This window comes from Protopterus annectens, chromosome 2.part1 (assembly GCF_019279795.1).
Source record: "Protopterus annectens isolate FY-2018-M chromosome 2.part1, PAN1.0, whole genome shotgun sequence".
Lineage (NCBI taxonomy): Eukaryota > Metazoa > Chordata > Ceratodontiformes > Protopteridae > Protopterus > Protopterus annectens.
Genome location: NC_056729.1, coordinates 1,464,077,491 through 1,464,101,634, shown reverse-complemented (window position 1 = coordinate 1,464,101,634; position 24,144 = coordinate 1,464,077,491). Strand labels below are relative to the sequence as shown.

Sequence of the window (24,144 nt, the reverse complement as noted above, 5' to 3'; positions counted from 1 at the left end):
CAGTGTGGCTGACTATTGAGTCACCTCTGACTAGTGTGTTGGCTACGTTGTTTTGGCTTATGGCCTGTGGTTGAGTGGCACACTGAGTCTGTGGGCTGGGTGTCATTTGAGTTGTGTTGGAGGGTGGAGCTTGCTTGCGTTTCGGCTTTGGAGGTCTCTGTTGCTTGAGCAGATTATTATTGAGAGCCTCAACTAATTATTTTGTGTTTCTATGTGTGGATTTTGATGGTATAGTTTTAGTGGGACTATGTGATGAGTGTGGTGTGGTGTAAGTGTTTACTGTCTCCTCTTGACTGTCAAGTTCAATCTTGGTTGGAGAGAGCTTTACCTCCAGTTTGGCTAGATAACAGGTTGTGGTGTTGGGTGGTGGGAGGAGAGGGTTGTCGGTGTACATGAGGCAATTGCTATATTGCCCCAAGATACCCAGATTCATCAGATAGGAGAGGACAAAACTACTTTCCTCTGGACAAGTGAGGAAAGTGAGTATAAGAGCTGTTTTTCTCTAAGCATGTGAGGAAAGTAAGTACAAAAACTCTTTTCCTCTAGGTAAAGAGGAAGGTTGAGTGCTGCAGTAATTTGTAGCTTATTTAATGCTAACACCAAATTCTGAACAAGTGCTGAGCACGAATAAGCAAATTCAAGTGCTAAAACGTAGAATCTGTACCTGGATCTTGTCGTAGATAGGCTACCTAGTGCTTATCACTCCCACTGATAAGCTAGAATGCTTCCCTCCAACACAGAAAGGCTTGGGGGGGGGGGCTCAAAAGCTTACAAGCAGTCCTGGATACAGCAATTCTGTATCTGGACTAGACCAGTTACAGGAAAGGTGGGAAGCAAGCGCAAACGCAGGCTTTTAAACCAGAAGGTTGAAAGAGATGGAAAAACTGCCCAGACGGCCAATAGCTACAATTTCTGGGCCAGAAACCACTCTTGTGGTAGATAGGCTACCTAGTGCTTACCACTCCTACTGATAAGCTAGAAGGCTTGTCTCCAACACAGAAAGGCTTGGGGGGGGGGGGGTGGCTCAGAAGCTTACAGACAGTCCTGGGTATAGCATATCTGTGTCTGGACTAGACTAGTTACAGGAAAGATGGGAAACAAGTGCAAACGCAGGCTTTTAAACCAGTAAGTTGAAAGAGATAGAAAAACTGCCAAACGGCCAATAAACTACAATTTCTGTGCCAGAAACCAGTTTTCCTTGACACCATTAATCATGCTCGCAACTCTGGGAAAATCATATCCACCCTTTACTTAGAACTCTCCAAAGCCTTTGACACTATCTCACATCCTCTACTCTTATCTCAACTTTCCTCCCTCAGTTTCTCTCCTTCCTCCATAGCCTGGTTTACAAGCTATCTCTCAAATAAACAACAAGCTGTTAAATGGAAAAATTCCACTTCATCCTTTCTCAGCAATCCATCCAACGTCCTCCAGTGCACTATTCTCGGCCCCTTACTTTTCAATATTTTCATCAATAACTTTCACAAATCCATAGATATTGCTGCACTGATCCAGTATACTGATGATTCCACAATCATCTGTACAGCAAATTCTCCCTCTGAACTCCTTCAAAAAACCCAAACAGCCTTCTCCAATACCGAAACTTGGATGCAATTTGCTGCAGGGTCCAAATACTCCACCCATCACTGCCATTCCCTCAACTCCCTAAACTGGCTTGAGCTTCCTAATTACCTGAAATTCATACACCACTACTCGCAAACTCATATTCCAACCCTCCATCTGCCCCTCTGTTTCATCTATCTTAAGCCCTTACCTCCCCAGTCGTAGTCTTAGATCTGAAAACCAAAACCTCCTTAAAATCTATAAACCCCTACACCCTCTTGGCCAGTTACTTCTGTCACACTCCTTAGCTAAAGTGTGAACCCGCCCCTGCTGTGCTCACAACCACTCTAATTTCAAATCTCTCCTCCATTCTTACCTTACCTCAAACTGGGACTATTCATACTCCCTTTCCATCTTAATTACAATGTTGTCTTTTTCAAACCTCCCTTCAGTCTCATCTACTATCACCTCTGATCACTAACATTATTGTTAGAACAAACACTAAACTTGTATAAACACTTTATGACTTGTACTTTTGATTATATTATCTTTACTACTTTTGGATTTATCTTTAAGTTTTGTGTTTTTAAATGTGTACACCCTGATTTTGTATTTGTATTGTATATTTATGCTTTTGTATACTGTATATTCCATATTGTACTTGTCTTATATTCTGTTAACTGCTTTTGGAGCTTTACTCTGTGGGCCTCCACTGAAAATGGGCTCTGTTTGGCCCAGTGGACCTCCCTCGTCATCAAACTGGAAATAAATAAATAAATAAGCATATCTTCTGGTTGTGCATGCTATTAAGTTAGTAACATGTCATAGGTTTCCACTTCCTCCTTATAGTCAGATTAGTATACATATTGGTAAAAACTGTTAACATGTAACTTCCATCCACTTGCTGTTTCATTTTGTATAAACATTTATTGAAGCTGTCAGTTGATATATATTTAATGTTCCTTCCTTTGCTGAACTTCCTATAAAGGTGGACTGGAATAAGTGACTGTGCTTTCCTTTGAAAACTCTTATTAATGAGTATACTTAAATTCTTATTTCACACTTGCAATACTGGCAACATTTAGCATGTAGTTTTCATGTCTGCAGTAAGTTGAAAAAAAAACTTAAATGTATGTGGGGATGTAAAAATTATGGTTTGTGTTTATAGTCCTAGGCAGTGGTGTATTGGGGGGGGGGGGGGCAGTCCACCCTGGGCAGCACTTTTCCAGTCCATTCACATCACATCTGGGTCCATAAATCACGTTTATGTATGTGCATTGTTGCAGAGACTGTTGACGTGGTGTATGTGGAGTTTAACACTACTTTTGCGCGCGCAAGCCAGGAGTCAAGTGGATGTTTAGGGAATTCTAAATGTGGAATGAGTTCAACTGCAAACAGATAAGAAGATATTATGCAGCTGGCTAATGAGCATATTTATGCAGCTTTAAGGTTCATAGGTTCATAGATGTGTGCTAGGCTAATGGCCCTGGAGCCTTTACAAGCCTAGGCCATAGAAATGACCTGGCATTGTGCCGCCTGACGTTAGTTCCTAGTGCCTCTATCAAGTAGAGCCACTGGAGTGATCTCTGGGGTGAACTTTCTATTTCCCATCCACTCATCAAGATTTCTCTTGAAGAGGGCCAGTGAGGTGCTCTGCTTGACATGTATGGGAAGTCTATTCCAGAGCATGGGCAGTCTCTAGGTTATGAACCTGTCCCTCCAGCATGTTCTGTTGATTGTGGTAATGAGGTAGATGTCTCTGGAGCATGTGGTGTGGAGGGACTGGGATTTCTTTAGGTGTAGCATTTCTAACAGAGCTGGGTCAGACATGGCTTTGTAAGTCAAGCAGAGATTGCCTCTTAGTAGACGATATGAGACAGAGAGAATAGCTGGAGTTTTTGTGTCTGTCCATGTAGGAAATGTGTGTAAGGCCTAGGATCCTCTTCGTGAGGTACTTTTGTGGCCTTTCCATCTGTTGCATGTGTCTAGTGAGGTACATGCCTAATGTGGCATTATACTCGCTGATTTGCCCAATGAGGGAAGAGTAAAGAGAGATGATGATCTCTTTCTTCCTAGATGCAAAACCCTTGGTAATGAGATGTGCCACATAGAAGGACTTTCTGTCCACAGTGGCAATGTGGTGGTCGAAGGAGAGGTTGCTGTCAACCTGTGTCACCAGATCCCTTATAATGCCTTCAGTGTTCAGTGGACTCCCATTGATGTGGTAATTAGTGGTAACTGAGTTTTTCTGAAAGGGGATGATGATGATGATGCATTTTTTGGCATTAAGCTTAAGGCCATGGTTTCGACACCAGTCATTGGTCTCAGTGAGGCATTTCTGTAGGATGTCTCCATCACTTAGGGAGCTAATAATGTCTCCCAGCTTGCAGTCGTCTGCGAACTTGGTCAGGCAGAGCCACTCCTTGTTGGCCTGGACTTCTGAGAAGTAGATGCCAAACAGGAGAGGACCCAGGACTGATCCCTATGGGACTCCACTCGTGACTGGTCAGTAGTCTGACTTGGAGTCCGCTACTTTCACACTGTGGGTTCTATCTGTGAGCTAGTTTGCAACCCACCTAGTGATATAGGGATTGATGCCTAGTTTGTGAGTTTATCAATAATTCCTGAGTGGGGAGTGGTATCAAAGGCCTTGGCCAGATCAGGGTAGGCTGTATGAGCTGCCTTGTCCTCATCCACAGCTCTGGTGACTGACTCAAAGAAGTAAACCAGGTTGAGCAGGCATGATCTGCCTTTCACAAAACCAAATTGAGTGGGATCTAGAGTTTAGAGATTACCTATATGCTTGTTAATTAGGTCCATGATGATGTGCTCCATAGTGATGCGCACCATAGCCTTACACATCAACTCATCAGGCTAAATGGGCGATAATTCCCAGGGTCTGTAGTCGCTCCCCCGTTATGGAGAGGGATGACTGAAGCAGGGACAATTATCATGTAGACAGGTTGTGTGTGCGAGTTTGAATGAGTTCAACAGGTGCATCTTGTGAGTCAACTGGAGCAAGGTAGTGTGTGTGTGTGTGTGTGTGTGTGTGTGTGTGTGTGTGTGTGTGTGTGTGTCTGTGTCTGTGTCTGTGTCTGTGTGCACAATGCCCCAGTTAGATGTTACTCAGGCTCAAAGCCTGTACCTTGTGTACAGGGAACAAGAGCCTGAATTCTCTACCCATTCAAGGAACTGTCCAGGTTTAGAAATGAGCTTTGGTCTGTTCCTCTTAAAATTTGTGGTTTTCTGGCAAATCAGTGAGAACTGAATTCACTAAATAATGACATTTAAGTTTCAGTCTTCTTATCTTTCAGGAAATCCATGGCAACACAAAACATTTTATTCTAGCAACTTTCTAAGGTTATACAAGCAATGTTTAAAATGTGTCCCTGGTTTTGTGCCTTTATCCCCCCACCAGTACTTACATATTATCGCAACCAGATTTGTAACATGGCGAAATTCATAATGTGATCGCGAAACGACTTTATGTTTTATTAAAAAGGGGTGTGTAAAGTGTTAAGTAGTATTCTGTCAGTTTGGTTATGAGATATAGGAAGAGGAACAATGGCAAAAATTCCTCTTCCTGGGAACCGTCCTTTCCAGCTTTGCAGTGGAATTGTAGGCTGTTGCTATATGGTGATGAGTGGGAAACACAGGGATTTAGGTTTCGTGTGGAAGGGTGAGTAGAAAAGACATGGTGTGTATGTGTTTGCAACTGTTACACGTGTGAGATCTTGCCCTTATATTTGCATGTGTGTGTGTGTTTGGCTTACTAGGTGGGGACTATTGCTGAAGGGATTATACATCTCGATGCTGGCTTGTCATTTAGACAGACTGGAGTGCTCAGGGCATAGTTCAGCTTTGTCTGTTAGTAGATGCAGAAACACAAAAATGGACAGCAGAACTGCATTTTCCTTCCATGGTGTGGCATATGATTCATTTACACATCGAGTTAGGTTACTGTGCAAAAAGGCGCACACAAGGTCCATGGCATTAGGCAGTATTCCCTGTAATGTTGCCATAATGCTGAGTTAAAGATGGGATATCTCATTTGAAGGAGAATAGTTTATTACACTGCTTTATCTGCAGGTGAGTCTATTACATAAGTGAGGGAGATACGGATTAACAAATCTGGCTCTCCACCTTATCTTATTGACCGACTGAAGCTGGGTTAGATCCCTTATTGTGGTATTTGTGGGATTGTTTGATCTGTGAAAAATAAAATAACCAAAACTCTAGTAACAACCCTTCCATATTTTTTTATTTATTTTTTTGAAGGAACATGCATAATTTGTGCTCTTGTCTTATATTTAAAGTATTGTATTACCATGAGATGAACTGTTTGAACTAATCTAGGGTTTCGTGACGGGTGTACCATTACAGTCAGAATGCTATAAGCTTCTTAGATAGAAGCAGAAAGTTTATTCTGTAACCCTGTTCTTACTATTGAGTATGTAAATAAGGCATTTTCTCATGTCAATAATTTTCAGAAATATTATACATGCTGGCATTAATAGTACGGCTGCAAGGACTTTGTCGATCAGGTTTAGTGTTTCTCATTTTATAACAGAAGTTATTAGTAGGGAAATTATCTTACCCTAACCTCATTGCAGATATTATGGATTGTATGAATTTGTTTGGGATTTGCTGCTTTTTGGTAGTCGTTTAGAGTAAATCTGCTAACTGCAGCATATCTGTGTTCATATTGTGACTTGTTGTATTCCTCAGTTTGGATTGGATTTATCATTGATTTGATTGATTATTGTAACATAAAACAAATTAATGAGAAGAAAAGAACATGGCATTTACAGATTTTGTTGGAAGTATTTACTTGCACATCATTTTCACATAAGCTTTAACTGTCTTTGCTTTGTTTTGTAGATGTTGTACCGATCCTTACTTCAACAGTCATTGAGTGCCACAGAGCAGGACTAAAGAACTCAGCTTTCAGTTTTGCGGCTATGTTAATGAGACCAGAGTATCGTAATAAAATAGACCTGAAGTATAAGAAGAAGATTGAAGCCATGGTTAGGTGAGAAATGACATACTTTTGTAACATAATCAGAACTGTCTGGTTAGAGAAGGGCATTTGTAAAGGCTGTATAGGATAGTTAATAAAACAAAACTTAAGCTTGGATCACAGTGCTGTAAGAGGTTCATAGGTTCATAGGTTCATACTAGGCTATCTGCCCGAGGGCATTTATAAGCCTAGCCCATAGTTTTGTGGCTTACGCCACCCCTTTAGTATGGGGAACTATACCCATTATTTTGCTGTGCCTCTGTTGAGCAGTGACACTGAGGTAATCCCTGGGGTATACCTGCGATCTCCCATCCATTGGTCAAGATTTCTCTTGAACAAGGCCAGCGAGGTGCTCTGCCTCACATATACCGGGATTTTATTCCACAGCATAGGGAGTCTTTGGGTGATGAATCTATCCCTCCAGCACGTCCTATTAATAGCCGTGTCGAGGTTTAAGTCTTACTTATTTGTTTTCATCTTTTAAACCACATACATGCCCTGGAAACCAGCTATATATTTTCAGGCATGACTCAGGAGATTACATTAAAGAATGTGATAATAAAACAGAAAAAAAATCAAGATTGTATACAGCAAGTAACATATGAGTGATGATGTCAGCAATAAAGATACATTTCTTATACATGTCAGTAGCCATTCAAATAAGCATATCAACTGTGTTATATGTACAAGGTTAAATAATTCAGAGATAATGGGCAAGGAGTATGTGCATAAAAATCAAAAAGCATTTCTTCTTTTCAGGCCATTAACAATTTCCCACATACTTACTGAGAAAACAGAAATTTTGGGATTGGTTATGTGGGATGTTATGCACATACATACCTTGGGAGGAACAGGCAGACGGGATGAGACAAGTAAATGGGAGAAACTGAAACAGAAGCTGTCGTTTGTCCCCTAGAATATTGAAGACAAGCAGGTAGGGTAGTTCATCTAAGATGCTTTATTGTATAAAAACACATCAGGATGAATAGCAGCATCAGTAAATATAAACAAACTGATTATAAGACAGAACTTGCACACATGTATACTTACATAGATTAATGCTAAGCTAACTGCCCTTGCGAGCCATTTTAAGCTTAGCCAATTATCCCTTGTGAGACTCAAACACTGCACCTTGTGTATGTAAGGCAAACACCTTAACCATTAGGCCACCCTCCCAACCCAACAAAGCTCAGCAGCTTACTACAAAATGGCAGTCAGGCTTGTACGTGCATAGTATTTATACACTTGTACAAACCCTTGGATAGCTTCTTAAAGAGACATACACACATTGATCTGCATCCTCCCTCTTAAAAAAGATTCCCCTTTATCAAGATAACATTGCAGGTAAACATGCATCAATATAGAAATTTAGAAACAAACACAATGTTCATGTTCAAGTTGCCATGTATCTGGAACATGGTCTAGAGATGCGACCAGATGTTGTTACATAACAATTAGGACTGAGTTTAGCAACAGGGACAGTCTTTGGTGAACAACTTGTATCAGGAACTTCAGGATCACATGAAGGGGAATACTCTCTGGAACTTCCACTGGAACTGGAACACTGGATAACTCCCTCTGAGATAGTCTTTCTACAGGCTATATGCTGTGGTACAGGTTTGGACACTGGTATCAAATGCTTCCGAATCTGCCTGAATGCTGCTCCTTGTGATTCCACAATGTACAATCTTGGCTCTGGGCAGATGTTCTTCACGACTCCAATCCAATCATAACCTTTGGATGTTTTCATCCTTACCACTTCTCCCTCTTGTAATGAATTGAGTGGTTTGCTGGTCTTATCATAATAGGACTTCTGCTTCTTCATCAGATTGGCTTTCACTGACCTGTTTTTCTTGACACATGGAACCAACAATGGACTACTGATGGGTAATGTGGTTCTGGTTTGTCTCGACAGAAGTCTCTGAGGAGGTGAACTAAGATGTTTATCATAAGGAATGTTTCTAAGATTCAAGAGATTTGGGAAAATATCACTATTGTCAAGTTTTGACTTCTCTAGTAACTGCTTTGCACATTGAACTGCACGTCCTGCCAAACCATTGGACTGAGGATACTCTGGGCTACTCGTGACTAGAATAAAGTTCCACTCTTCTGCAAATTGTTTGAACTGTTGGCTTGTAAACTGCATGCCATTGTCAGAAATAACTGTGTGGGCTACCATATATTGCAAAATGATGCTTCATCTTAGTAATGACAATATTGGATGCTAGATTGGGAAGTAGGTCAATCTTGACCCAATTAGAATAAGAGTCTTTTAACACCAAATAATGCTGACCATTACACTCGAAAATATCACTGTCTACTGTCGACCAAGGTAGTTCAAGAATCTGGTTCAGCTGAAGTGTTTTTTTTCTGTTGATGTGGCTTTGTGTTACTACACATAGAATAAGATGAAAGTACTCTCTCAATATCTTGTGACATAGAAGGCCAAATTACTAGTCCTATCATCCTTCTTTTGGTAGAGTATGCTCTTGGGTGACCTCAGTGTAAGATAGTAATGTACTCATGTTGCAAAGACTTTGGAACAATAACTTTAGGACCTTTCATGACGATACCAGTGTCTGACAAAATCTCATTTCTGTATGGAAAATAAGGTTGCACTTCTGGAGATAAACTAGATTGCTTTGATGGCCATCCTGCTTTGAGGAAATGGTTGAGCTTTTGTAAAACTGGATCTGTGGCTGTATGATCTTTGAACTCATCCAGACATGTGGAAGAAAAATTTCTCACCTCCATGACTTCAAAATCAAATTGCTCATTGTCGTGCTGTTCAGTGGTACATCTGGGTGATCTGGATAATGTATCAGCAAGAAAAAGAAGTTTGCCTTTCTTGTAGACAAGATTGAAATAATACTTATGCAATCTCAACATCATGTGTTACAATCTGGCTGGAGCTGTATGTATACCTTTCTCAAAATAGTGACTAGAGGTTGGTGAACTGTTTCGATCTCGATAGGTCTGCCATACACATAATCATGGAACTTGAACACAAGTGTCAAAAGCTTTTCTCTATCTGAGCATATTGCAATTCAGCTTGGGTGAGAGTTCTGGACGGATAAGCAACAGGTTGACCCTCTTGTAGAATGACTGTACCAAGACCAAATTTCGATGCATCACATGAAAGAGTGACTTGTGGACATCATAGTACCTGAGAGTAGGTGGACTGGCAATTCTCTGTTTCAGGACATCAAATGCTCTCTGGTGTTCTAACCAAGACCAGGATACATCTTTACATGTTATCTCTCTGAGTGGTACAGATATTTGACTCAAGTCTGGAATGAACTTGCCTAGGTAGTTAACCATGCCAAGAAAACGTTGCAGGGCTTGAACATTTTCTGGAGCTGGCATCTCGAGAATGGCTGTTTGCTTAGAAAGATCTGGTTGTAGGCCTAAACTGGTAAACAAATGACTAACGTAAGTGACTTCTAGTAGCCTGAATTTACATTTCTGTGGATTGAGCTTAAGATTCACTTGACGTGCCCTTTCCAGAACTGTTCTGAGGTTTCTGTCATGCTCAGCTTCACCATTACTTCCTACCAGTATGTAGTCTACTTTACTAGCACAAGGATACCCAGAAAAAAATGCTCCATTGCACTTTGAAAGATTTCACTTGCAGAATTTATCCCAAATGGCATTCTCAGAAATCTATACCTTCCAAACGGAGTACTGAAAATAGTGAGCAACGAGTATTTCTTGTCAAGTAAAATTTGCCAAAATTAACTCTCTGCATCTAAGACAGAAAAAACACTGGCATTTGGCATGAGAGCCGTAACTTCTTCGACTGTGCGCATTGGATGATGAGGTCTTTTTAGTGCCTTGTTCAAATCTCCTGTGTCAATACATATTCTGATGTCATCTGAGCTTTTCTTATGAGCCAGCGCCATGGAAGATACCCACTCTGTCGGTTCACTAACTGAACAAGTCACACATTGTTACACCATTTTATCTAGTTTGACTTTGACTCTAGTCTGCATGGCTATTGGAACTTTTCTGGCTGGCCTGATTACTGGACTGACATTTGGGTCAAACTTCATGGAGTACACAGCTGGAAGCTTGCCTAGTTTGTCTTCGAAAAGATCAGCATTAAGTAGAAAAAATATGCTGGGCAAAGTTGGAATAATGGTCTTTTAAGCTAACATGGTCAACTTCCTTGTTAAATGAAAGCAGTCCCATTTTCAAAGAGTCTCTGAGGCCTAATAATGACTAGCAGTGCCTCTTCACCATATAAAATAACAAATTGTAGCAATTTCCAGCAGAGTAACATGAAAACATTACTGAGCCTTCCATTTGAATCTCTTCACCACCATAAGCAACAAGCTTCGCACACTTTGTCAAATTAAGCTTTTCACTAGCACATACTCTAGAAAATGTTTCTGCAGACAAAACACTGCACTTTGAGCCAGTATCAACTTTGAGCTCCATAGGTTTGTCATTTATCTTAACAGTACAAATACTTCATTCTTTGCCCATAAAATAACTGCATTAACTGTCTGACTAAGCACTGACACACCATCAACATAAAAAGAATGAGAGCTCGAGTCATGGCTGTCTAATTGATTAACTTGTTTCTTAAAATGTTCCCTTTTAATGAAAGAATGTGTGGCATTTGATTTACAAAATCTTTTGAAATTATGCCTTTTATTATATTTGTGGCATTGTTGACCAAAAACTAAGCATTTCTCTCTCAGATTCATGACTGTTACCACATTTATGACAGTTAACAATGAAATTAGGCTGAGGCCTATGCTTTGAGTGTGCTGACTCATTCTTATGCTTCACTGAGGCTGTGTGATTTTCATAGTTTGGCTTAGAACTTGCTAGAAAGCTGTAGGGTTTACCTGTGAGTGTTGCAGGGACTGCAGTTGCCACCATGTGCCTGGGCCTATTTCTCTTAACCACGTGCTGCATGCTATCAATATGAGGCTTAGAAGTTACTGGAAACATGACTTTCTCATTTGTCAGCATGTTTGTGTGCTTTTCTGTGCGCTCATATATCTAATAAATCTCAATGGCCTTATTCAAAGTTAAATCACTGTCACAAAGCAAAATCTTTCTCACAGCATCATGTTTAATACCCCACATGTCTGTCATTTATCAACTCATCTCTTAAATCACCAGAAGTAATACCTCTACACTTTGCAATAATCAGAAGAGATGGATCTAAAAAAAAAGGGGTGGGGATAGCACCTCTTTATCCCTCTACACTCAAAATCACACCCTACACCAGTGATATACCCATCTTTTCCAGTGCTGAGGTACTAATCTTCTTTTTGAACCTCAATATATCAAAAATAATTTGCATAGTAATATATATCACATCAGGTAACAATATACCAGTGTTGGAAAATATTTTTATCCTGGACATCCCAAACAATAAACCTTGAAACAATAATCTTAGAAGACCTAAATATAGATTGGCAAACCATAGCTTCCGACCCCCCCCCCAAATAGTATAAATCTGTGTGTTTTTTCTCAGCTTATCAATGCTCCAACAAGATACAGCAAAGATCTTACCTGCCAATCCACCTTAGACTGGATTCTAGTATCCCACCCTGCCAATTACCCTCTTCTAGTCCACTGTCTAGCTCCCTGAATGATCATCTGCCAGCTTACTCCCTTAGAACAAACTCCCAACAACTTAAGAGTGTACACTATAAAATCAGTTAGGAATTCAATTAATTTTTGTCAGCATACATTCAACACTGTCCTACAGGAAGTAGACTGGACACCCCTTAAACAACTATCCCTTAATGATGCTGTACTATACTTTAATAACACCTTCCTTCACATACGTAATACACTAGCTCCCATTTGTATGAAACAAATCAAAAAGAACTCAGCACCATGGCTCTCTAAGGAATGTAAACACCTGATGAAGCAAAGGGATCTAGCCTGGTCAACCTGGAAACAAAACAGAAATGAACAAAATCATGTTAATTTCAAAACACTACGTAAAAAAGTGACAAAGCTAATCAACAGAGATAAGAAGTCATATTATTCCCAGCTTCAACTCCAGCATAAAATCAACCCCAGTAGATTTTGGCACTCCATATCTTTTCTACTTAACTCTGGAAGAAATGGAGAGCACACCCTATCACCTGATACCCCTCCTTCACAAATAGCTGAAAACTTTAACAAGCACTTCATAAAATCAATTTCAGACCTACTAACTAACACCCCTAATGCTGGACACCCCCCAACCCTTCAGCCTATTCAGACACCAACCCCAGGCCATCAACTACTTCTAACCCTGTCATTTCTAACCCCCCTACTCAACAAAATGTCATACAAACCCCATTCACATTTCAGCCCATACTCACTGACACCATTAAGAAATTGCTTTAAAAACTAAAACCCTGCTCTACTTCAACTGACAATCTCCCCCCATACTACCTCAAACTGACTGCTAACTCAGTTGCCTACCCAATCAGTATCCTTATAAACAGGTCTCTATCCGAATCAGAAGTACCTACCATATGGAAACAATCTCACATCACTCCCATCCACAAAGGAGGCAACTCTTTTGATTCATCCAATTTCCGTCCTATATCCATCTTGTCACCCATATCCAAAATTCTCGAGAGAGCTAACCATCAGCAGGTAATGCAATATCTATTGCAAAACAATCTTTTAACCAAAACCCAACATGGCTTCCGACCTAGCCACAGCACAGCTACAGCCCTATTATCTTTTACAGGCATCATGAACAAGGCCAGAGATGCAGGATGCTATACAGCCTCAGTATTCCCTGATCTCACCCCCTTACTTTTGGAAACACTGTCTAACTTAGGCTTCTCACATAACACTGTAAAATGGTTTCAGAGCTACCTCAAGGATCGTAAACAAGCAGTGAAATGTTCCAACAAAGTCTCACCCTTTCTCCACAACCCTACTGGAATCCCCCAAGGCTCTATCCTAGGACCCTTACTCTTCAACATTTTGACAAACAGCCTTCACACTGCCCTCACCCTGGGACCCTCATTCAATACGCTGATGATTCCACCATAATCTGCACTGCTCAATCACTACCAGAACTACTCTCAAAAACTCAACAGTCCTTTACAGCAGTTGAATCCTGACTAAGAAATGCCTAACTCTTTCTTAATCCAAAGAAGACAAAACTAGTACTCTTTCATCCCAAAAATACCTCCCCTGTCACTGATCAATTCAACATCCTTGCATCTGACAATACTGCCATAGAAATAGTGCAGGAAGCCAAACTTCTAGGTGTTATCATTGACAGTAAACTTTCATTTGACCCCCATATACAGCAAAATATAAAGAAAACTCATCAAAAACTGGCACTCTTATATAGAAACAAATATTTTTTTTTCTGCAGCAACCAAAACTACTCTTTCAAAAACATTTTTACTTCCCTCCATTCTTTATGGTGCCCGTCTTAACTAACTTACGAAATTCTACCCTATACAAGTTGGAACAGTACTACAACAAAGTTGCAAAGTTTGCCACAAACTCTCAATATCACACACATCACTATAAACCACTCCTAGAATTAAACTGGCTTGAACTACCCAACTTGCCTTTATTCAGCTATCCACCTTGCACAACCTTATTTTTAAGCCTACTGCCTGCCCTGCACTAGCCAGTCTAGTCACACTATACACTCCAAATCGATCCCTAAGATCAGAAGGCAAAAATCTCTTAGCTGTCTCAAAACCCACAAGAAAACCTGGTCACTCTCTGTATTCATACTCTGTCTCTATACATTGGATTTCACTACTATTAGCTACCAGGTCTATGCCTGGCCTAACCCATTTCAAAGCTTCTTTAAAAAAGCATCTCAAAAATACATGGCTCTGCTCCTGCATAAAGCCTGACTAATGCTCAGGTCTTCCTCATCTGTCACATTTAAATCCCTCACAGACTGCAAGATCCTAAAGCTCTTCTAACTCCTTCTATACCATATCCTTAAGCTACTGCTCAGGCTTTATTGCTTTTATTCTTCTTAACTCTCTCGCTATATGTCTGCATCACTAACTTTCTGGCTGCTATTTTCCTAACTGAAACTAACATTTTATTTTGTATGTACTGTAACAGTCAATGTCACACATTGCATTACCTATGTACTTTTTTTTTGGGCACGATCTACATCATGTATGATGAGAGTGACTATTATCGTCTGTAATGTTTTAACTGTACGGAATTGTCTACATGTGTAGTAATATAGTACAACATTTTGTAGCAGTTTGTGCTTTCACCTTATTTTTTGTATAGTAATTGTAATGTAATCTTTATTGTATTGAATTGTACTGTATGTGGAGCTTTTCTCCCCAGGCCTCTGCTGAAAACAGGTTCTGCAGACCCAGTCAGACCACCCCAGTAAACAAATGTCAAATAAATAAATACATTTGCATGTTTTAGCCTTATTTCTCAAGTCGGTTATGGATGCAGCAAAAGTTTCACGTCTTTTGATCCCTTGTGTAAAATAAGTGCCTCTCTATTGCAGTGTTGGTCTGGGGGTTACACATTTCCATAAATTTACATTTTAAGCACTCAGGGTCCTCCCTTGACTCAGCCAGTAAAAGAATATGATGGTTCTTCCACCTCCAGTAAATATAGCAGGTGCATATGCGAATGAACATTCCCTTTCTATGGCTTCTAACCCAGCTAAATTAAGTAGAATAATTGCCTTTGTATGGTCATCTTTATCAGAAAATGCAACCTGTATGAAAATGTCATACTTTTGCTCAAACACTCTCCAGTTTTCTGTAATATTATTATCAAACATTAGTGGACCTGGTTTTCGAAATCCTTCAGCCATGCCAACAAAGTATGCACAAACACACCGAAAATATGGCCCTTGTAATTATGTACAAAGAAATTACCTCTCTGCAGTTTGCAGTAACATACAAATACACAATAAATTCTTCGAAACAATGTACTTTGCGAAATATACTCTGAAATGGCTGTATTCTGCAAAATAATTTTACTGTAACACCGCACAAACATGCGAACTCAATAGTCTCAGTAAATACGAAAAATATGTTCTTTGCAAAAAAATGCTGTTGTTTCTCTTTATTTTATTTGTTTTTTTAATTTTATGCAATTTGAATTTTATTTCAAACATTTTCTGTGGTAATTTGAATATTTCTAGCAATATCAGACATTTCAACTTATTTTAGTATCGTTTAGAGCATTCGGTATGCTTAGTTTCATATTTTGCGAATAAGAAATAGTTTGAGCAAGTTTAACATAAGAAATTTGTTTCTGACTTGTTTTGCAAATCGTATAAACAGCAAATGATGATCCACTCCTCTATTTTCCGCCAACCGTAGCTGAATGCCTCTCGATGTCAAAGCAGAGAAACTGGAGTTCTTTCTGGCCATTAGATATGCCTCTTCTGACACCATGACTCCCAGTTTTGTGAGGTTTCAGCCAGCAACTTGTAGTTTATTGGTCGTTTTGGGCCAGTTCCTAGCTTCTTTCAGCCCCCTGATATAAAACACGCTGAACGCGCGTTTTTTAGCTTGTACCTACTCAGCACAGATCCTCGTGGTGGCCAGCAGGGTAATCCAAGCTTCAGAGAGCTAAAAAAGCGACTTTACCTGATTTAAGTATATTTTTGTGGCTTTCCACTTCTATTTATCTAGCAACTGTATTTCGCCTGCTTGCTGATACATTGTTATTGTTTATTCTGCATTTATTCTGTTATTGCACTTGTTTCTCAGTTTGTTACTTTTAAAATCTGTAACTGTTGCAAATTGTTTGTGTAGGCTGTGATAGCCGATTTATAGCATTTATAAGTGTTTACTGTATCTGTTTCTGCTTGTTTTCTGAAAAAAAAAAAAAAACAAAAAAAATATCTCTTGTTTTCCCGCCTTACTAAGCTAGAATAGTCCAGTTTCAGAGCTTGCTGATCCCTGGGCTTGTTTGCAGTTCCTGTTACTGATTCTTTACCTAATTTGGAAGAGAGGAAGTTCCCTTGCTTACCAGTGGGAGTGGGAAGCATTGAGCTGCCTGTTGGTCCAGTTTTGTGAGGTTTCAGCCAGCAACTTGTAGTTTATTGGTCGTTTTGGGCCAGTTCCTAGCTTCTTTCAGCCCCCTGATATAAAACACGCTGAACGCGCGTTTTTTAGCTTGTACCTAATCAGCATAGATCCTCGTGGTGGCCAGCAGGGTAATCCAAGCTTCAGAGAGCTAAAAAAGCGACTTTACCTGATTTAAGTATATTTTTTGTGGCTTTCCACTTCTATTTATCTAGCAACTGTATTTCGCCTGCTTGCTGATACATTGTTATTGTTTATTCTGCATTTATTCTGTTATCGCACTTGTTTCTCAGTTTGTTACTTTTAAAATCTGTAACTGTTGCAAATTATTTGTGTAGGCTGTGATAGCCAATTTATAGCATTTATAAGTGTTTACTGTATCTGTTTCTGCTTGTTTTCTGAAAAAAAAAAAATATCTCTTGTTTTCCCGCCTTACTGAGCTAGAATAGTCCAGTTTCAGAGCTTGCTGATCCCTGGGCTTGTTTGCAGTTCCTGTTACTGATTCTTTACCTAATTTGGAAGAGAGGAAGTTCCCTTGCTTACCAGTGGGAGTGGGAAGCATTGAGCTGCCTGTTGGTCCAGTTTTGTGAGGTTTCAGCCAGCAACTTGTAGTTTATTGGTCGTTTTGGGCCAGTTCCTAGCTTCTTTCAGCCCCCTGATATAAAACACGCTGAACGCGCATTTTTTAGCTTGTACCTACTCAGCACAGATCCTCGTGGTGGCCAGCAGGGTAATCCAAGCTTCAGAGAGCTAAAAAAGCGACTTTACCTGATTTAAGTATATTTTTGTGGCTTTCCACTTCTATTTATCTAGCAACTGTATTTCGCCTGCTTGCTGATACATTGTTATTGTTTATTCTGCATTTATTCTGTTATTGCACTTGTTTCTCAGTTTGTTACTTTTAAAATCTGTAACTGTTGCAAATTGTTTGTGTAGGCTGTGATAGCCGATTTATAGCATTTATAAGTGTTTACTGTATCTGTTTCTGCTTGTTTTCTGAAAAAAAAAAAAAAATATCTCTTGTTTTCCCGCCTTACTGAGCTAGAGTAGTCCAGTTTCAGAGCTTGCTGATCCCTGGGCTTGTTTGCAGTTCCTGTTACTGATTTTTACCTAGTTTGGAAGAGAGGAAGTTCCCTTGCTTACCAGTGGGAGTGGGAAGCATTGAGCTGCCTGTTGGTCCAGTTTTGTGAGGTTTCAGCCAGCAACTTGTAGTTTATTGGTCGTTTTGGGCCAGTTCCTAGCTTCTTTCAGCCCCCTGATATAAAACACGCTGATCGCGCGTTAGCGCGGAGCTGCTACCGTTGCACACTAGGGCAGCGCCGGTTAAGCAGATTTAAACTATTAGGGCTACCTAAAGTCCACTCTTCAAATTTTCCCTTAAAACTACCTTCCTCGAACTATACTACTGATCTAATCAGCATATCCTATAACTAAAAAGAGATCATCTCTACCTAACTCCGAGTAGCCTATTCTGTATCTGTCAAACCTAGCACTTGCTCCTACAGTACTTATCACCGAGATACAGCACTCTTGTTATAGATAGTACCCCAAAAAGGCGAAACCCCATTTCTCGGACACCCACATCCCCCGGAATCTCTTTTTAAAGTTTTTTGTCTATTCCTTCTAGCATGTCGAGGGATCAGTTGCTAGTATCCCCTCCTGCTCAGCTGGTGAACCTGGGAATATTGAGGCAATGTTACAGTTGCCTCATGTACACAGACAACCCTCTCCTCCTCCCACAAAACACAAATACATGCGAGAGATGCAACTATACGGCCAAACTGGAGGCTGAGCTCTCTCAACTTAGGACTGGCAAGACCAGACAGGAGGAGAAGGTTACCACACACACTATAGACCCAGTCTCACATAGTACCATCACAACCTCAAATCATACACATAAACACACAAAGACATACTCGGAGGCTCTGATCAGAAATCTACCAAAACAGCAGAGGCCACCAAAGCAGACACCCAAACAACCACCACCTCAGAACACAACACCTGCAACACATAGACCTCACAGTCAGAGTGTCAGACAGTCACAGCCCTTAAGGCCAAACACAATGCCAGACACACTAGTCATTGGTGACTCTATAGTCAGACACACTGACGCCCCGCCACCAGACTGAGTAACGAGAGTTACAGTAAGCTGCCTGTCGGGCGCTAGAATCCGCCACATAACGCAAGCACTCAGGTCTCTCAACAGCAGGTACAAATACGACTCAGTCATTGTCCACGCTGGTGTAAACGACCTGAGACGTACCTCCTTGGACTACATGAAAAGAGACATTGAGGAGCTCTCTGATTATGTAGCCCAGGCAGGTATGACCCTGACCTTGAGCAGTATCCTACCTTCACCAAGAATGATGCCACAATACAGAGATAAGATGATCAACTTTAACAATTGGCTTAAACTCTGGTGTCATTCAAAGGGGATCCAATGTCTGTCTGCCTGGGATGGCATGCTGGACAAGCCACGCTGCTTCGCAAGGGACGGCTTGCACCTGTCACCCCTGGGATTCCGGATATTGGCAAAGGCTCTTGCCACCCCCATAGTGCCTTTTTTAGGCAAGGCTCAAATTCTAAACCTACCACCCTAGAACACAAAACAGGAAAAAAACTAAGGGTAATGCTGCTCAATGCCAGAAGTCTAAATCTCAAAATGCACGCACTCGAGGCCCTTCTCAGTATGGAGAACATCGATGTCTGTGCTGTGACAGAAATCTGGTTCAAGGCTCCTGAGAGCACCCCAGCACTAACAGGTTTTACCTCATACCATGCGTTCCGGCCCCAAAATCCGGATAATACCAAGAAAGGAGGGGGGGTATCCATATTCATCAAGGACACCCACACCTCAAGACTGGTGGCAACGCACGATGCATCGGAGACCATCCAGGTGCAATTAACCATAGGCAAGACTGCTCTGCAAATTGTAGCATGTTACAGGCCACCCTCACAAACTCAGGAACCTCACATGGCTTTCCTGAAAACACTGGAGGGGATAAATGTATCTCCAAACACCATCATACTAGGTGACTTCAATTACCCTAATATAGACTGGGAACACTACTCAAGCCCAAACACCCTAGCCCAAAAGTTCCTGGAATTCATAAACTCAAATGCCATGAAACAACTAGTCACCATCCCCACAAGAGGAGAAAACATACTTGATCTCATCATCACGAACATGGGAGCACAATGTTCAACACCGGAAGTATACCCCTCACTGGTGAGATCAGATCACAAACTAATCTTGCTGGAGGTCCTCATCCCACCCCCACCTGAAATAAAAAGGACCACAGTATAAAACTTCTCGAAAGCCGACTTCACACTTCTAAAGGCTAGTGTGGTCTCCTTTAAGGCCCCCGAGCCGGCGGATAACAGTACTCAAGCCGCTGAATCACTTACAAATGCCTTCTACCAGCACCTGCAGCACTGCATGGATAAGGCAATCCCAAGCAAAACAAAGACTCTTTGTACCAAGGGCAAGCGTCCAGTCTGGTGGACCCCAGCCATAAACAAACTCTACAACAAAAGGAGGAAGCTACTACAAGATAGAGCAAAATCCTTAAAAGGTAAGACACCCTTGATCACTATAAGTAAAAAACTAAGAGCTCTCATAAAATCATCTAAAGCAAATTTTGAGAGAAAAATAGCTAAAGACTCAAAGGACAATCATAAGGCCTTCTTTAGCTATGTTAGAAACCTGGGAGGAACCTCCCAGATATGTTCAGAACTAGTTCAAAATGATGTGAAGATTACTGATCCTACAGACATTGCCAACATACTGGCTGACAGGTTCAGTGCAAACTCACTCCCCAAAAGGAGAGATATCTATACCAAATGGTTGCAGCCCCCAAACATCTCAAACGCCCAAGTGAGAACTGCTCTCTCCAAAGCAAAAAACAGCATCCATGGGACCTGATGGTGTCCCAGGCTGTGTGCTCCACGAACTCAACGAGGAATTAAACCCACAGCTAGGACAGCTGTTTAATCATAGTCTCACCTCTGGATACGCACTCCAGGAGTGGCGCACTGCGACTGTGGTCCCACTTCACAAAGGCGGTGCCTCCACAGACCCTGGAAATTACCGGCCCATTAGCTTGACAAGCCTTATCTGCAAAGCTATGGAGAGGATCATAATGGATCTCATAAATAAAGACATAGGGAATTTGCAGACTTTGGATCCAACCCAGTTTGGCTTTGTCAAAGGCAGATCATGCCTTTTAAACTTGGTTGACTTTTTCGAAACAGTCACCAAAGCCATTGATGAGGGAAAGGCAGTCCATACAGCCTACCTCGATCTGGCGAAGGCCTTCGATACAATACCCCACTCGGGTATCATTGAAAAACTCGTCAGCTTAAATGTTAACCCATACATCACAAGATGGGTTGCAAACTGGCTGAGTGACAGAACCCACAGGGTCAGAGTTGCTGGCGCCATGTCAGACTCGAAGCCTGTCACAAGTGGTGTCCCACAGGGCTCAGTCCTGGGCCCACTCTTGTTTGGCATCTACTTTTCTGTTGTACAAGCAAAAAAAGGAGGGTTATGGCTGAGAAAGTTTGCAGATGACTGCAAACTGGGCCAGAGTCGAAAACACATCTGACACAGATATCCTTCAGAAGGGTCTCACAGGAACGGATGACTGGTGCCAGAGCCATGGCCTAAAGTTAAATGCCATAAAATGCATAGTCATACCCTTCGGGAAAAACAAGGTTACCCCTAGCTACCATATAGGTGGTAATCCTCTGAGCACAGAAGAAGTTATCAGGGACCTGGGGACCCAGGTTGACAGTAGCCTGTCATTCGACACCCATGTAGCTAAAGTAGTTAGGAAGACCTTCTACATTGCCCACCTCATCATGAAGGGATTCACATCTAGATCAAGGGAGGTCATAGTCTCCCTACACTCATCACTCATCAGACCAATGATTGAGTACAATGCCCCATTCGGAATGTATCTGACCCGACACTTGCAGCAGCTGGAGAGGCCACAAAAGTTCCTCACCAAAAGGATAAAGGGTCTCAAAAATCTGTCCTATGCTGCCCGACTGAAAGAACTCCAGCTCTATTCAGTCGCTTACTCAGAGGTGACCTTTGCCTGACATACAAGGCCATGTCAAACCCAGAGTTGATGAATATGCTTCACCTCAAAAAATCTAGATCCGTCAGAGCCACAAGGGCGGGAGACTTAAACCTCGACACAGCTATAAATAGGACGTGCTGGAGGGATAGATTCATCACCCAAAGACTCCCTATGCTGTGGAACAAAATCCCGGTATATGTGAGGCAGAGCACCTCGCTGGCCTTGTTCAAGAGAAATCTTGACCAATGGATGGGAGATCGCAGATATACTCCAGGGATTACCTCAGTGTCACTGCTAGACAGAGGCACAGCAAAATAATGGGTATAGTTCCCCATACAAAAGGGGTGGCTTAAGCCACAAAACTATGGGCTAGGCTTATAAATGCCCTCATGCAGATAGCCTAGTATGAACCTATGAACCTATGTCGCTCGTCCCCTGGTATACTGAAGACAAGCAGGCGGGGTAGTTTATTTAAGATGCCTTATTGTATAGAAACACATCAGGATGGATAGCAGCATCAATAAATATAAACAAACTGATTGGCAGACAGAGCTTACACACATGCATAATTACATCTCAACAGCTTACTACAAAACAGCAGTCAGGCTTGCAAATTCTCAAGTATTTATGCACTTGTACAAGCCCATGGATAGATTCTTAAAGGCATGTACACACATTGATCTACAGAAGCTAAAAAAAGAGAACTAGTATTAGAGAAAAAGAAAAGTGGGATAGGGCCAACAGAGTTGCCTGGAGAGTTTAGATGCATTTAAAAACAGCAGATGAAACTAGAGCAGATGAATGAAGAGGAGCATTTAAAAATGAAAGCAAGTGAGAGAAACAGTGGCATAACAGCTGGCTAATTCAGTAGAATATAAAAATGTCTCTTAATTATATTTTGAGGTCAATTTTAGAAACTTGAAATTATTAGCACAAAGTATAAGGAGAAAGAGAGTGCAAACCAACTGTCATTTCTAATATTAGAGATAAAAACATGGGAGAAATGGAAAAGGAACTTACCAAGATTCTGGACATTTTTAGAAAGTTTTAAACACAGCTATATAAAGGGGAGGACTGGGACATGCAGCATGAACAACATACTAGTGAATTTCTTCAGGGATCATAGTCTTAGAAATAACTACCATGGCAAAAAGAAGAAGAAGGTGCTATTATACAAAATATCTAGACAAATAAAATGATTACTAAAGCACCAGGCCTCACGGAAAAATCAAGGAATGGGTGGTATACTAGTGGAAATCTGGAATATGGAAGGACAAAAACTGGTAGATTGTTAGTCAGACCTATTTAATAGCATTATATAAGGCAGTGTAACGCCAGAAACCTAGGAGATGGCAGTGATGGTGGTGATACCCAAAGAGGGAAAAGACCAACAGACAGACTCCTGTAGACCAAGAACGGTGCTTAAAAAATGGCTACAAAGTTTAGCAAAATGTTTAGCACAGCTCCTACACAAGTCAATCAATAAGTATCACTGCAGGCTTACTGAAGGGGAGGCAAACCTTTTGTAATATGAACAAGACAATGGTGATATAGTAATGTGCAGAAAAAGAGAAGAATAGGCTTTTAATGATCGAACTAGATGCCAAGAAGGAAATTGACAGCTGTTTTTTAAAACAGGTAATGCAGAGATTTGGTCTTCCAGATGCATTGGTGGAATTAATAATGAAAATATATTAGAAAGTTGAAGCATGTGTTGGTTTTTATTGGTAAAATTTCAGTTCTTTAGGGGAATTAGGCAGGGATGGACAGCTTTCTCTTCTTTGCTCTGTATAGTGAGCCCTTGGCAATCAAAAATCAGAGAATCCATAATACTAGGCTACTGGCAGTACAGATGACAAGAAAAACTGTGTTATTTTCGGATGATGTTATTCTCCATATAACCAGTCCAGAGCAGAATATACCTAGGCTGCTTACTTTGTTAATTTGATATAACAGACTAACAGTGTACAAAGTTAATGAGAGCAAGACAAAACAATAGTGGTGAATTATACTACAACATTTGAATTAGTACAAGTGTATCCCTTCATATGGGACCATACAAGAATGAGATACCTAGGGATATGGGTAAAAAAGAGGTAACAGAGACAGCTAATGAAATGTGAAGGGAGATGGAGCAGAAAATAATTCGGAAAGTGAGATGATTGAGGTTGATGTCTGTGGATAGGGAGAATAAAATACAAGCAATTAAAATGTTCCTAGTTCCACTGGTGCTATAAACAGGTCAGGCCTATTTTATGATAGCAGATGACAGAATGTGGGACAGAAAAAAATAGAGCTGCAATTTTTTTTTTAATAATGGAAGAGCCAGGGTACAGTGGGAGAAATTACTACCTATAGTGTGGGGAAAATGAGCAAAACCTGAAAATGTACCATCTGTCCGTGCAGGTCAGATTACTTTACCTACTTCAATATAACCATTATAACAGTA

The 24,144-nt window shown here is 40.9% G+C and overlaps 1 protein-coding gene across 1 annotated transcript in view; it reads left to right on the top strand.

Moving 5' to 3' along the window:
* The window catches only part of WDR19 (WD repeat domain 19), a 3,663,919-nt gene that overhangs the window by 2,989,676 nt on the left and 650,099 nt on the right, over nt 1-24,144 (top strand). Inside the window, exon 33 of the mRNA XM_044062937.1 lies at nt 6,445-6,595. Within this exon, the coding sequence (XP_043918872.1) occupies nt 6,445-6,595 (151 nt within the window). The remainder of the gene's footprint in view (nt 1-6,444; nt 6,596-24,144) is intronic.